Source organism: Leptopilina boulardi, unplaced genomic scaffold, assembly GCF_019393585.1.
Source record: "Leptopilina boulardi isolate dan_hultmark-lab unplaced genomic scaffold, ZJU_Lbou_2.1 LbouV2_370, whole genome shotgun sequence".
Classification (NCBI taxonomy): Eukaryota; Metazoa; Arthropoda; class Insecta; order Hymenoptera; family Figitidae; genus Leptopilina; species Leptopilina boulardi.
The window spans coordinates 436,374-451,416 of record NW_026137941.1 but is presented as its reverse complement, the minus strand read 5'-3'; the positions used below and the strand labels follow the sequence as shown (position 1 = coordinate 451,416).

Below are 15,043 nucleotides of genomic sequence, written 5' to 3'. Positions count from 1 at the left end.
TTTTATTTCTAAAAGTCGATATTACAGTATTGAAAGTTGTTTTTAAAGTTTTAAGTGAATTTTAGATATCTTTTTTAATATAAAAAAAAAGTCTATCGTAAGACTTTGTCACGTACTTTATTTTTTAGTGAAAAAAAAAAACTCGGCTTGTGTATTTAAATGGAATCACGTTTAAAAAAAAAAAAAGTTGACGCTTTACATTAATGATTTATAATAATATAATATGTAATATTATACAATATTACATAGTACTGTATAATATAATTATTATATTAAATTTCTTCAGCACTAAATATTATTGACTGTATTATAATAGATTTCGAAAAAAAATATTTATAACTCTAAATGTGGATTTTCATTTGAAAAATTTCTTCTACCATTTGTTTTTTTTTTTAGCACATTAACATTATTTAATATCTATATTTATAATTAGTACATGTTTACATATTTACAAAAAACATTAAATCGATGCTCTTAAAGTAAAAAATATTAAATTTTTTCAATATATTAAAATAACTAATTCGTTGAAAAATTTTATTCAGATATGTGCGTTTAATTATTGTATTTTCTATTAACACTATTTTGCTTTTTGTAATTTTAGAAATGTTTCAATTGGAAAAAGAATTGAAAATTTTTTAAATATTAAAATGAACGTCTCATTAAGCTATTTATACTAAAAAAAAAAAATATTTAAAAAAATAACTTAATTCACATTTAAGTAATAATTATTAAATTATTTGTATTTAATAAGAAAAATATTTATAATATTTTAAAAATATTTTCCTTTCTTTTTTGGTCCAATTTATGCACGTAAAATTTTAATTCACTACCTAATTTTAATATCGTTGATTTGAAATATCTTTCAATTTAATATTTAAATCACATTTTTATTTTAAAATTTGTAAATATTAATATTTTTAAAAATTTATTTCATATATATCAATTTTTTTTCGAAAAAAGAAATTGCCATTTTAAATCAAATACAAAAAAAAAATTTTCTACAAAATTAAGAGAAATTAAAAAATCATTTTTTTCGGATTTCTTAAAAAATTGCTAAATTTAAATTACAAATTTGCTTTCAATAAAAATTAAAAAAAAAAATTCTTATATATATTTTTTTTGTTTTGTTTTAGAATTAATTTAACAGTGCTTTTGCTCTCTTAAAATGAATTTCTTTTTTTTTTGTTTCAAGGATCAATAAAGGAAATCATTATATAACGTGTTCCTTTTGTCACAGTCAAACCTTCATGAAAATGTGTCAATCTTCCAGGATGCATCAACATCCATCCGGGTTTTGTATCTTTCACTGAACAATTGTAACGAATAAATCTGCAACCACCGCCCTCGTAATCAATGCCGGCACGATTTAAAGCGATATTAATTGTATATGTCGAACTGTCGTGATGTGGTCTCAATGACGGTTGTTCTTCAGGTTTATAACGAACAACAAAATTCATCAATGATCTCGGAGGCTGTAACATATGATGAAAATAAAATTAATCATTTTCTTTGAAATTAAAAAAAAATTTACAACAAATATCAAGCGAAACCAAATTTGATTATTTTAACAATTTAAAAAAAGAAATCACACATAATTTAAAAAAAAAACTAATTTCAATTCAATTTAAACTAATTACAAATTAATTTAAAATTACAGAAAATTAACACACTGTTAAATAAGAAAAAAAAGAATTTGAAAAATTTTGAAATTCTGACAATTTTAAAATTAGTTTTTAAAACATTGTTTTTTTTTTAGGAAGGCACAAACAACATTTAACGCTCTTCTAAGCAACATTTCCATCACCTTTCTTAAAATATTACAAGTGATTTTCCATGATAGGGAAAATTATTATAGGAAAAAAAAAGAATAATTAAATTGTAAATATTGTTTTAAAATGATATGCAACAAAAATTACATTTTTCTTTTTGTAAAGTAAAAAAGAAATCCACCGTTTTAGAAAAGCAACAATTTTTTTTCCCCTCATATTGTGATGTAAGCTCATTTAAGTGCATGATACTTGAAAAAAAAAAAACAAAACAAAAATTTCCCATAACTTTTTTCTTTTTTTTATTACGCTTACGTATTCGTCATAATCTTGAAAGGCTAGTTCAACTAAGGGATCCACGTATGTTACAAGAAAATTTAACCATTCATTATCTAAATCAACTTGTTTCAAGTGAATATCGCGCGTAGGAACAGATTCATAGCCACCTTCGAGTCTGCTATCCTGAAAATAATGGAAAAAAAAAATTGATTATTTTGAAAATCAAATTATATCTTACATCGTGATAGTAGCCGATGAATACAAGCTCCTGTAAAGGTCTGACATACTCCTTCAGAAAATAAAGCCATTGTGACTCATAATTCACTTGATTCATATGAATATCACGCGTTGGTACATTTTCATAACCATCTTTTAATCTTGAATCCTGTTAAGAATTTCTATTAATGCTAAATAAACATATTGAACAAATACAAACTAGATACGTACATTATTATTTCCCACTAAATATTTAAAAAAAAAAAAAATGAATTTTAATCCTAGATTTAAAAAATTAATTAAATTCTTTTCTGAATTAAACTATAATCTAAATTATAGAAATTAGAAAAATTATTAAATTAGTTAAAATAGTTTAAAAAAAAAATTCTGTGATTTGAATTTTCATATTCGGTTTGTAAAAAATTTTACAGAATTTTCTACCTGATTCGAACCATCGGACCATTTTCCATAATTCTCCATTATTTCAATCAGTTCTTTCGTCATTCTGGTATTGACAATAGGAAACCAAAAAACATCAGGACAGGGCTGAAAAATTAAATTAATTAAACATAAACGAAATAAATGTCTTAATTATTAAATAAAAATTATAATATTCATTAGTGAAAATTTTAATTCAGTACTAATTTGAAAATAATTATAATAAATCTTACCTGCATGGGTTTTACATCAGTTTCAAAATTTTCAAAATAATTCTCGTGTATATATCTCATTTCCCAATCAATTTTGTTATCAATAATTTGATACATATCAGGATTGGTGCGCAATATATTAAATGTCTCAGGATTAATTAAATGTCCAAAATCTAATCTATTGCTGATGTACATAAATACATCATTCAGTCTATTATTCAAAGCAAAAGCCATATCCGGATCAAGTTCCTCTTTTGTATGTTTTAATGTGTGATGATACGATGGACGCGTTTTTTTATTGCTAATGATGGTTGAATTAATTAAATAGCAGCTGTTAATAAATGGCACGTTCCACAGTCCCCTGTAAAAGAAAAGAAAAAAAAAACAATATTAGAAAAATTTATTTCACAAATGATTTTCGATTCAATTTTTCTCTGAAAAAAAAAAAAAGATTTTTAATGTTTTGGCAAGCCATCATTTTATATCGTCGTGATTGGTGATGAGCTCGCTGGCAATGGGTTATGCATAATTATCCAATTGAGATTCATAACTCTCTCACCACACCAGTGCTTGCGTTTCCATCTAGTTTGGTCCATTCATATTTTAGGCTCTAAGGGACAAACGTTTTTCCATTCAGTGCACACATTGTCAGCGGAGATCGCAGAGGTTTTCGTTAAAAAAAAGAAAAAAAACGGGTAAGAAAACCTTTTTTTCAATTTAAAAAAAAACGGGTAAGAAAACCTTTTTTTCAATTTAAAAAAAAAGAATAATCGATTTTGTCTAATTAGTAAAAAAAAATTTTTTCTCCAAAAAAAAGGGCAAATGATGAAATGGTGGGTTTGTTTGCTAATGCTGACAATTGCCGCTATTTATGTGGATGCTGCGAAGGGCGGTGGTAGAGGTGGTGGTCGACGAGGTAGAATAGGGAATATTAATCGATTTGGAATCCATAATATGCCAAATCTCAATCGCAATCCTGCCAGCGTTAATTATTATGAAAACAAGGATGTAAGTTCAAAAAAAAAAAGAAATGAAAAATTTATTTTTGAAAATTAAAAAAAAAAACGTTTTCAGGGAGCAAAAATCGTAAAATCTTCTCATTTTGAGTTAGATTATATGTTGGGTAGAAAAATTACATTTTTCTGCATGGCTATTGGTCTTCCAAGACCTGAAATCACTTGGTTCAAAGACGGTATCGAATTGTATCATCACAACTTTTTTCAGGTAGGAGAGAACAAAAAAAAAAAAATTTCATTATCTAATATTGAAAAATTAAATTTTCCCAAATAAATGGAAATAATTTCTAAAGAATAATTGAGCATTAAAATAAATTCCACTAGGAGAATTTTAAATTGAAAAATTAATTACAGGTACACGAGTGGCCAATTGGAAATGATACAGTAAAATCAAAAATGGAAATAGATCCTGCAACACAAAAAGATGCGGGATATTATGAATGTCAAGCTGATAATCAGTATGCAGTGGATCGACGTGGTTTTAAAACCGATTATGTTATGTTCTCCTATTAAATTTAATTTAGCTTAAATTACATTAATTTAACAACGAAGGCAGAGTTTTTTTTTTTTTTTTTTTTTTTTTTTTTTTTTTTTTTTTTTGTATCGATTAAATTTGTTTATCCAATTTTCTAGGATTTATATTATAAAAATAAAACTGTCTTAACTTTTCTCTAAATTCTTCTAATTCCATCATTATTGTAAAAAAATTTTAAGAGCAGAAAACAAAAAATAAATTAGGATAGTATAGAAAATTTTAACTTTTATTTTTATTTCAACTAATAATTAGGAATCAAAATAAAAAAAAAATATTCTAAATTGATTTTGAATCGTTATTTACTTTGTTAGCTATAGTTTATAAATAAAATTTTGAAATGAGAAATAAATTATTTTTAACAATTAAACGAGTTTTACTTCAATATCTAATTAAAAAAAAAAAAGAAAAAATAATTAGTAAATTAATAAAAATGCAAATTTTGCAATTATCAAAAAAAAGGAAATAATTTGATCTAAAAATAGTAAAATAAAAAATATTGTAATCAGTTTTCTATAAATTCATAGAAATTAAATTTTTATTTTTTTTTAATATTAACCAAAGTTTTTCCAAAAATTGAATCAAAATGTATTTTCGGTTTTCTTTACTCTTGCGCGGGTTTACTGCGTAGACAGTATAACAACAAAGGTTCCCCTAGATCCTTTTTATTAGGAAATAATTGGATCTGAGTGGGGTAATGTATCTGTTACTTCAAACAGCCGGGACATATTTAATTTTCACTTATATATGTCGGTTTATTACTGAAAGTCAAACTCATAATATTAGAAAGAAAAAAAAAGAAGAATGAGATCTTTCGAATCACTGGGCGCAATTTTACAATTAATCTTCTTTCCTGTACCACTTTTGATTTGAAAAGAGGAACAGGATCAGTAAAACAGTTGTAATAATAAAAAAAAAGAAACAAATTTTTTCAAAAGAAAGTTAACAAAACGTTGAATAATTTTTTTTTCTCTTTTTCTATAATTTCTCTATAGTCGAATAAAATTTGAATCTAAAGATATTAAATCGGGACCTAAATTTGGATTTAATATAAACGCATATTAGAGATATCAACTATAACAGTGTAATAGATAGAATAGGAGAGGATACGAAGTAATAGACCAGAGGCTAGTCAGTTACATCGGAGTTCTGTATCGTTGACAAACGCCGTCTCTACAAGTGTAAGTAATTGAAAATTTTAAACTCAAAAAATGTAATTGTTCCTTTTAAATAAAAAAAAGGTCAATCACTTTCAAAAAGAGAATGAAAAATTAGAAATAAAAATTGAAAATTTATCCGAATTTGACAAAATTAATTGAAAAATCTCTTTTCATAAGAATTTTTCTCCAAATTCTCAATAATAAGAGAAAGAAGAAAAAGAGAAATTTATAAATTTTTCAGGATTATCCAAAAAGTCATGTCCCGTACATCATTTATTCTATTTCTGGCAGTATTTCTTTTAATCTGTCAAGAAATCTCGGCAAGAAGAGGACGCGCCAGAGGTAAAAGCAGGTCTCGTGTTCAAATTGGATTGCCAATAACAGGAAAATATCGCGATTCAGAAAGTGATAACTACTACAATAACAAACACGTGAGTTTGAATATGAAAATTTTTTAAATACAATTGTTTCTGAAAATTAAAAAAAAATTAATTATGCATAATTTAATTAATAAATAAATACTAAAAGTGAATTTTAAATTTAAAAAGAAAATTAAATATTCCTGATTTTATTAGAATAGCAGTTAAAAAATAAAATTAGAAATAAAAAATCTAATTAAAAAGTGCAATTCAAAAATTAAAATAAAAAAAATTATTCCTCTCTTAGGGAGCGAAAATTATACTTGCTTCACATTTTGATTTGGAATACGTTCTTGGGCACAAAATTGCTTTTCTTTGTACGGCTCGTGGAACTCCACGACCTCACATAACATGGTATAAAGATGGAAATGAAATTTACACTCATCTCTATTTACACGTGAGTCTAATAATAATTTTCTTTTTTATTTTTATTCATTGAATTTCGTGAATAAAAAAAAGCAATTTATATTATATTAGTGTAGAGTGATTTCAAATATTTTTTTTAACATTCTAGTAAAAAAAATTTATAAACTATTTATAGTTTTTAATTTGGAAAAATAATTTAATTTATGTTTAAAATTAAAAATATTTGAAGGTTCACGAGTGGCAAATTGGAGAAGACAAAATAAAATCAAAATTAGAAATTGATCCCACAACTCAAATGGATGCTGGAGTTTATGAATGCACGGCTGATAATATGTATAGTATTGATCGTAGATCATTCAAGACTGATTTCTCTATTGTTTTCGATTAAAATATTTACAATTTGTTTTTTTTTTTCAAATTATATTCATAAGAAACAAAATTAGAACAGCATACAAAAGAAAAACAATTTTCGCCCCAAACTTTATAAATTTATTTAAAATTCTTTTTAAGTTTTGTTTTTATTAAAAATTAAAGTTTAATAATTAGTTATATTAGAAAAAGAATTCTATTCCTTTTTTTTCTAAAGAGGAAAATTTTTAATTTAATTTAAATTTTGTTATTATTTTTAGTATTTAGTTTTTAAAACTGTTAGAAAAAATTTTCATTATAATTTTTTTGTAAAATCAAAAATGAAAATAAATAATAATTATATTATGATCTTAAGAATTTGTTAATATTTAAGATTTTACATTTAATAGAAGCAATGAATAATAATAATTAATATCGAATATATTACTCATATTTATTTTCACATACCTTCGTTCATTGTGAATGATTTGCATGTAATCGGAACTGCGGGCATAAAATCCATCATCAGTAAGTGCTCCCCAGAAATTACTCCAAGCCTTGAATGGTCTTACCAATAATGGAGCAACAATTCCTCTTTGTTGTTCAACCAATAATTTCAATGTTTCTTTATTATCCAAATGTGCTTCGGCATCTACTGAAAAATATCCAGAACATTTTTTAGCCAAACAACGATCCCTGAAAAAAACAAAGAAAATTTAAAAAATCTCAAAAAACAAAATGAACTAAAGAAATAAAATAGTAAAAATGAAAATAATATCCTACATTGATAAATCGCGTGCATTGACCTCATTAATATTATCATCAGGTGAAATTTGTTTCACACTTTTATAATCATTTCCATAATCATTGATGAAGTTTTCAACCATTTGTTTATGATAAGGAACATTATTATAAATAAACAAATGTAATTTTCCCTTTGGATAAACTTGTTGATGAATTTTTATCAAAAATTCTTCTAAAAATGGCATTGGCTTTACAATAAATACAGCTATTAATATTATTGGATAAGATTTAGGTTTATCTTCCTCTAAATTAATTGTATTGTCCCAACAATTTATGCAACCATCCTGTGGACTCCAGGCGTTAGCAAGATAATTTGCTAAATAATTAAATGCTATTTTACTTTGTCCATTACCATGAAGAATCATTGGAGCAGTATTGAATTCTTTATTTTGAAGATAAGCTTCATTTCCCTTGAACATTAATTCAACATCACCTGAAATATCAAATTTTTTTTTATATATATATATATATATATATATATATATATATATTTTAACTTTATAATTTCAAAATGATTTATTTACCTAAAGCTCCGTAGAGATTTTGAAAAATTTCCGACTTATGATCCAATTTGATTTTATGTTTATTTCGTAATTCAGAGTCCAAGTAAATTTTTGTATAAAAATATTGATCATCATCGTCATTTTTGATATTTGTATCAGCTAATAATGAATAAATATCAGAAACATAACCGATATAACCTCCTGAATTTAAATAACGTACTCCTCTTGATATTGAAGGATATTCAGAAGCAAGTGATGCAACTGGCCAACAACTTCCCTCAGCGGCAAAGAGAATTCGTGCTTTAAATTCTTTGAATTTTTCCAAAATTTTATCCAAATCTGTCAGGAATATTACATCGTAACTGAAAAAAAAAATTAAAATTAAAATTTATTATAAAAAAAAAAAAAAAAAAACGAGTTTCTTACCCATCGGTGAAGATCATAATTTTATTTGTATCCTCTTTATATTTTTCGAGAGCATTTTTCAGAAGATTCAATTTTTGTCCACCTCCAGCAAATCTTTGAACATCTCCACCTGTCCATTTTTCTCCAAATCCAAGAACATTTACTTTATCATTAAATCCATAAACTTTTGTTGATCTAATAAATCTCTTGTAACCATCCGTATCATTTGTTGCAACGGTAAAAACAATGACATCTAAAAATAAGAATTTTTGTTAAAAAAAAAAAAAATCCATTAAATTATCATTTTTAAGAAATATAAAAATTGATTTCTGTTTTATAGTTAAATATTTTTTTTCAATCAATTTTTATTTTAGAAATTCTAAAATTACATCATTTTCCTTCTGAAAATAATGCATGAAGAAGTTTAGAGGACGCTGATCAAATCGCGTCTTAATCTTATAGGCGCGGAATACTACATGTTGAATTATGTCATCTTAAAAAAAAGTAGCGCCAACGAACCGCGTTACGTTCAGTGCATGTTTCAACTCTTTCGCTGAAACATTTATTTATTCGACGTGGCTAACTTGTATCATTATGCAAAAATTTTCTGATTCAATTTCAAATGATCGCTGATATCACAATATTATACATAGTTATTTATTTATTATTATTATTATTATTATTATTATTAGCAATTGTAATTAGTATTTGTTATTTATTTAATTTTCTAATCATAAAATACTATCATCCTTTAGTCATAAAAATAAAAGTTTGTATGTCCTGAACATGAATCAATGAAAAATTTAAAAAGAAACAAAAAAAAAAAGGAGAAAAAATCTCTTTCTCTATTAAAAAGTCTTGCTTAAGAATATCAGTTTCTATTTTTAGAATTCTAATTTAGAACTTTTTTTTCTCTCTCTTTCTTTCTCGAGAAGGGTGAAAAAAATCATTTTCCCTAAATGTAAATTGTCACGTAGGCTATAGAAAATCATTTAACCGGATATGATAAAAAAAAAGATAAAATTAGTAGATATAGAGAAATTTGGTTAATTAGTAAAAAAAAAATCATCAATAAATAATTTGTAGATAATTTGTAAATTGTCTATTTTTACAATTCTTTCCTTATAAATAAATAATTCTTATTAAACATAAAAAGCAGATTTAATTACTTTTTCAGAATGTTAGTCAATAATGAATCTTTCAGACTCGTAAAAATAATGGAAAAAACATAACAGATTACTTTTCCTGACATTAATTTTCATATTATTTATTTATTATTGTAATAACTTTTAACTGTATTTTATAATTAACAATTTAAATGTTATTCTCTATTATTTATTTTAAATAAAAAATATCCAATTTTCTTTAATCAATTTAAATTTTAATTAAAATGATACAAAACACATGAAGCATTTAAATCAATCTACTCTAAATGGAATAATTAAGAGTTAATTAAAAAAATATCAATTGATAGAATTAATAAATAACAAATTAACAGAAAAATCGTACAAAAAAATATGAAAATATTTTTTAAATTATTTTTACAAAAAATGTCAATAAGAATTGTTTATATTTTAAAGGGGCTTAAAATAAATGATAAAAAAAACATCTAAATGTTCACCGACCTCTGACACGAGTGTTTATCATTTAAAAAATTAATAATTAATGATCAAATTTTCCCCAAGTGAAAAGAATATTGTTTATACAAAAAAAAAAGAATAAATTGAGGGTTATAAACAAAATTTATTTACCATCCCTTGATGAGGATTTAACTTCGCAGGCTGCCGATATAAATATTAATATACACAAAATAATTAAATGCCTTGTCATCATTTTTCTGGGGCAGTTTTTAAAAAACTGGAGGAAAATGACAAAATCTCGTGAGAGACATGCAACTTCTACTGAATGTACCACGCACGGAAATGAGAAGTTTACGCGATGACAACCGCGCTCACACACACATTCTTGATTCGAACGAAAACTATATAAACGTACGAACCACCATAAAAACATTGACTACTCCAAAAAATACCCCTAAAAAAAAATAATTTTTTTTCCAAAATTGTTTATAATATACAAAAACCTAGAAAAAAAATCCACAAAATGAAAATTATTCATTTTTTTTTTTTTTGCAATTAAATATTACAAAAAGATAATTTTTAATTTAAATTATTTGCATCTCTTTTTCAAAATTAAAATAAAAAACTAATTTAAATTAATTTAACATAAAATAAAATTAGTATTTAAATTAATTTCATTTTGTTTTTGGCAATTATTTTCAACAAAAAAAAAGTTTCTTTAAATTAAAACAAAAATAATAAATTATTAAAGATTTAACAAAAAAATTTGAATAGAGATAAAAAAAATTTGCTTTTTTAAATAATAAATTATTAAGATAAAATTAAGATTGTAATAAAAAAAAAATTGTTTAAATTCAAATTTAACAAAAATAATCCATTTAGACAAAAAATTTACAATTAAAAAAAAAATCTCTTAACGGCTATAGAGAAATAATTGTCATATTTAAACCGGTTCTTTCTTATGGTTCGCAGACGTAAAAAATTGAACAAAGAAAAGTCATAAAACAGATTTTATAATAAAATATGATAAAATTACACGGCGAGAGGCCTAATAATTATTAAGATTTTAGCTTCCTCTTATATTAATGACATAATAATAGTCATCATGGATTATTTTAAGTTTCCTGTGCATTTAAACTTAAAAAAAAATAATTAATTACTCAATTTTTTTCTTTAAAGTAACATTTCTTAAAAGCTAAAAATGCAAACATCGTTAATTTTCTTTTACCATGTTTTTTAAAAAATAAAATAAAAAAAAATGTAAATTACCATCAGTGTCCACAGTCATCAAGGAACACGTTCTCCTCTTTATTTGACAATGTTCAATTCTTGGATCTCCTCTCATTTCTTCATTATCACAAAAAGAATTGAAATTATTTTTGCTCACGTAACGATTATTTATCCTCGATGTATCATTGCATTTTATAGAAAAATCACTCTCCACAGAATGCAAGAAAATAATTAAAAATTTAAAGAATTGCAAAATTTTCCCCATCCTCTTCATTTTTACCTGAAAAAGAAAATTTTTTTAGATCGAATATTTTGTAAAAACTGCAAAAAAAATTTTTTAATTATTATTGTTACCTGAAAAGTAAAGAGACAATATGTTCGTTCAACTATCGAGAAGTAACTAATAAAAAAGAATAATAGTTTTTAAAAAAAAAAAATTTTTTCTTTCACTTGTCACGATTATTCATTCTTATCGAGATCGATAAGAAAATGTGTGACTTTTGTTTATATACTCTCTACTGTTACTAAAATTCAAAAAAAAAAATAAAATAAATAATTTAATATGTAGTGTTATTAATTTTTTTTAAACATTTACCAGAATTACGGTGATTTTTACAATTATCTCAGAAATTATTTGAATTGAACGTGATTTAATAGTAAACAAAAGACAAACTTCCTTAAACAACTTTCCATTTGAAATATTTTCACTAAAATGAAATGAACCGTTCGAAATTTGCGACTTATATGAGAAAGTAGATGCCTACGAATCGTTTTTTTTTCCAAAAGAAAAAAAATTAATCTAGATCAATGAATATTTCGTCAATAGCACTGTCTGAAGTGGTTACGCTTGCCTGAATTTTATTCACGCTTTAATAATCTATTCATCAAAATCAATGCATTTTAATTTTATACAGGAAATCAAGAATTCAAAAATTTCCTTTTTTTTCACTTAGAACATAGCTACAAAAAAAAAACATTTTTAAATTATTAAACAATTTCGTTGGAAAATTAAAAAGAAATTAATTTTTTCCCCATCAAAAAAAAAAAAAAAATAAAAATAATCGAAAGTTGTATTATTATGAGGAAAGACAAAAAATTAACAACGAAACAATAATATTCAAATCAAAATTATTCAATGTATTCTATTATTTATTTATTTTTTTTAATAATAATAAAAAAAAGAGAAAAAAAATTGTGTAATTAAATTACGCGATAGAGCTGAGGTAATGTCCAACAAATGGGATTAAACATTGATTTAATATGATTACTGGGGCAGTAGTCGCTACTGAGGCTTCTTTTGCATTTTGACGGAAACTAGTTCTCTTGGTTCGTTTTCATCAATTTATTGTTAGTTTACGCTCGATTCTGAACTAGTCACTTCTTGTATTTAAAAAAAAAAAAGAAAAAAAAAGAAACGTTCAAAAAATGGGGAAGGAGGATCCAGAGACGACTGCCCTGAAAAAAGAACTCGAAGATTTAATCAACAAGTGCAAGGTAGATAATAATTCATATTTTTTAAAATACAATTTTATTCACTCTTTTAAAAGTAAAAAAATAGAAAATAAAATAGGTGAATTTTTAATATTTAAAATTGAGGTGTATTTAAATTAAGATTCAATTTTGAAAATTTAGGAAGATCAGAAAAAGCAACAAGACACCACATTGGAAGAAGCATGCGGAAGTGTAGGTGATGCTCCAAAAGTGAAAATGTCAACAAAAAAAATGCTGAAAGGACATATTAACAAAGTGAATTCAGTTCATTACAGTGGAGATAGTAGGTCAGTTATTCAAATTAGAAAAAAATCTCTTCTCGTTATTTTACTTCTAATAAAAAAAAATTTTGAAAAAATATTTTTCCACAATAAATAAAATATTCAAATAGTTATTTAAAAAAAAATTATTAACTTATTTTTAATTAATATTTTGTATTTGTTAATTTAAAAAAAAAATTGTAATTTTTTCAGACATTGCGTGACAGGATCATTGGATGGAAAATTAATTATTTGGGATTCATGGACAGGAAATAAGGTTCAAGTTATTCCATTACGATCAGCGTGGGTAATGTCTGTTGCATTTTCTCCCTCGGGAAATTTTGTGGCTTGTGGTGGAATGGATAACATGTGCACCGTTTACGATGTTAATAATCGCGATTCCACTGGATCGGCTAAAATGGTGCGCGAATTACTTGGCTATGAAGGATTTCTTTCATCGTGTCGATTCCTCGACGATAAGAAATTAATTACCGGTTCCGGTGATATGAAAGTGTAGGTAAACCAAATTATTTTCTAAAAAAAAAAGTGAATTTTTGTTTTATTTTCTAAAAAAAAAAATTAATAAAAATTAATTTTTCAATAAAAAAAAAAAAAATTATTTTTGCCAAAAATTTAGATGTATATGGGATTTGGAGGCAAATAAAAAGACAACAGATTTTTGTGCGCACGCTGGAGATGTTTGCACCATGAGTTTGGGACCGGATTTTAGTACCTATGTAACTGGCTCAGTTGATAGAACTTGCAAACTTTGGGATATGAGAGAAGAAAACGCAAAACAGACATTCTTTGGACACGAATCGGATGTTAATTCCGTTTGTGTAAGTTATTTTTTAAGAAAAGAATTTTTAAAAATTAGAACGAAAATTTTTTTTTTTAATATAAATTAGAAACCGATTCTATTTTTAGAAAAAAAAAAAAGAAAAATATCGGACAACAAAATCGTTATCGAAAACGTAAAATATTGTAAACGTTTAAGTGCTGTTGATTTATTATAAAAAAAATATCGGACATCGTTATCGGAAACGTGAAAATATTGTAAATGTTTAAGAAGCTGTTACTTTATTATCAAATAGTAAAAATTTTTTAAATTTAAAAAAAGAGGAATAGAGAAATAATGAAATAAAAATATATAATCGGTCTCTCTCTACTTTTAGATAAAACAAAAAGAGAAAAAAATTAATGAAGAAAAATACTTTTATAAAAATAATATTAAAAAACAAAAAAAAAATCTCTTACAGTATCATCCCTCGAGTAATGGTTTTGTAACAGCCTCCGAAGATAAAACAGCTCGGTTGTGGGATTTACGATCGGATCAACAGCTAGCAACATTCAAGCCACCAAATTCAAATCCAGGATTCACATCATGTTCTCTTTCTCTCAGCGGTAGATTTTTGTTCTGTGGTAGCGATGACAATTCAATTCACATCTGGGATACCTTGAAAAATCAGCATAATGGTAAGAAAAAACAGAAAATAATTTCAAATTCAAAAGATTTAAATTAAAAAAAATTTTAATTTTTTAAAATTCAAAATGATTGAAAATAATTTTTTACCATTTTAAAAAAATTGTTTATATCAAAAAGGTATACTTTCTGGACATGAGAATCGAGTGACTTCCATTTGCATGGCTCCAAATGGTATGGCATTGGCAAGCTGCTCCTGGGATCAACATGTTAGAATTTGGGTCTAGATAAATTTTTTTTTTTTCACACACATACACACACATCCCCTGTAATATCTTGACGAACAAAAACATTTATGTTTATCAATTTATTGTATACTTTTGAGAAAAATAAAAATACGAATTGTGTGATTTATACTTAGTTTGTTTTGTCATTCCATTTTTTTTTTCTTTAAAACAAAATCATTGTAAAATTAAAAATTAAAAATTAAAATCGTAAACTATATAAATAAATCTTTCTAAAACGAAAATAAAAACGTTAACGAAGTGTACAACAATTTTCTTTTTTAAAACGAAAATAAGGTTTCAAGAAAAAA

General features: G+C 24.6%; 4 protein-coding genes across 6 annotated transcripts; 3 read left to right on the top strand and 1 right to left on the bottom strand.

Moving 5' to 3' along the window:
• Nucleotides 1–866: 866 nt before the first annotated feature.
• LOC127287438 (procollagen-lysine,2-oxoglutarate 5-dioxygenase) lies at nucleotides 867–11,741 on the bottom strand. Of its 3 annotated transcripts, XM_051314375.1 has the most exons (10): nucleotides 11,629–11,741; nucleotides 11,314–11,554; nucleotides 8,486–8,717; nucleotides 8,081–8,421; nucleotides 7,536–7,989; nucleotides 7,221–7,448; nucleotides 2,933–3,272; nucleotides 2,703–2,807; nucleotides 2,284–2,430; nucleotides 867–1,472 (listed from the first exon to the last, which is right to left on the bottom strand). In XM_051314375.1, the coding sequence occupies exons 2-10, from the start codon at nucleotides 11,546–11,548 to the stop codon at nucleotides 1,188–1,190; spliced, it is 2,367 nt and encodes a 788-aa protein (XP_051170332.1). In that variant the 5' UTR covers nucleotides 11,549–11,554; nucleotides 11,629–11,741; the 3' UTR covers nucleotides 867–1,187. The 3 variants fall into 3 exon arrangements, with proteins under 3 accessions (XP_051170332.1, XP_051170331.1, XP_051170330.1); XM_051314374.1 differs by lacking the exons at nucleotides 2,284–2,430; nucleotides 11,314–11,554; nucleotides 11,629–11,741 and adding exons at nucleotides 2,082–2,228; nucleotides 10,216–10,431; XM_051314373.1 differs by lacking the exons at nucleotides 11,314–11,554; nucleotides 11,629–11,741 and adding an exon at nucleotides 10,216–10,430.
• Nucleotides 3,445–4,530, top strand: LOC127287449 (immunoglobulin domain-containing protein oig-4-like). Its single transcript, XM_051314389.1, has 4 exons — nucleotides 3,445–3,606; nucleotides 3,729–3,919; nucleotides 3,986–4,135; nucleotides 4,282–4,530. Exons 2-4 carry the CDS (start codon nucleotides 3,734–3,736, stop codon nucleotides 4,438–4,440), a joined length of 495 nt encoding a protein of 164 aa, XP_051170346.1. The 5' UTR covers nucleotides 3,445–3,606; nucleotides 3,729–3,733; the 3' UTR covers nucleotides 4,441–4,530.
• On the top strand, nucleotides 5,235–7,121 carry LOC127287450 (immunoglobulin domain-containing protein oig-4-like). The gene is made up of 4 exons (XM_051314390.1): nucleotides 5,235–5,640; nucleotides 5,861–6,050; nucleotides 6,286–6,435; nucleotides 6,634–7,121. The coding sequence occupies exons 2-4, from the start codon at nucleotides 5,877–5,879 to the stop codon at nucleotides 6,790–6,792; spliced, it is 483 nt and encodes a 160-aa protein (XP_051170347.1). The 5' UTR covers nucleotides 5,235–5,640; nucleotides 5,861–5,876; the 3' UTR covers nucleotides 6,793–7,121.
• An 841-nt stretch (nucleotides 11,742–12,582) lies between the features above and the next one.
• Nucleotides 12,583–14,864, top strand: LOC127287457 (guanine nucleotide-binding protein subunit beta-2). Its single transcript, XM_051314399.1, has 6 exons — nucleotides 12,583–12,768; nucleotides 12,907–13,052; nucleotides 13,239–13,538; nucleotides 13,663–13,864; nucleotides 14,285–14,501; nucleotides 14,629–14,864. The coding sequence occupies exons 1-6, from the start codon at nucleotides 12,700–12,702 to the stop codon at nucleotides 14,733–14,735; spliced, it is 1,041 nt and encodes a 346-aa protein (XP_051170356.1). The 5' UTR covers nucleotides 12,583–12,699; the 3' UTR covers nucleotides 14,736–14,864.
• The last annotated feature ends 179 nt before the right edge of the window (nucleotides 14,865–15,043 follow it).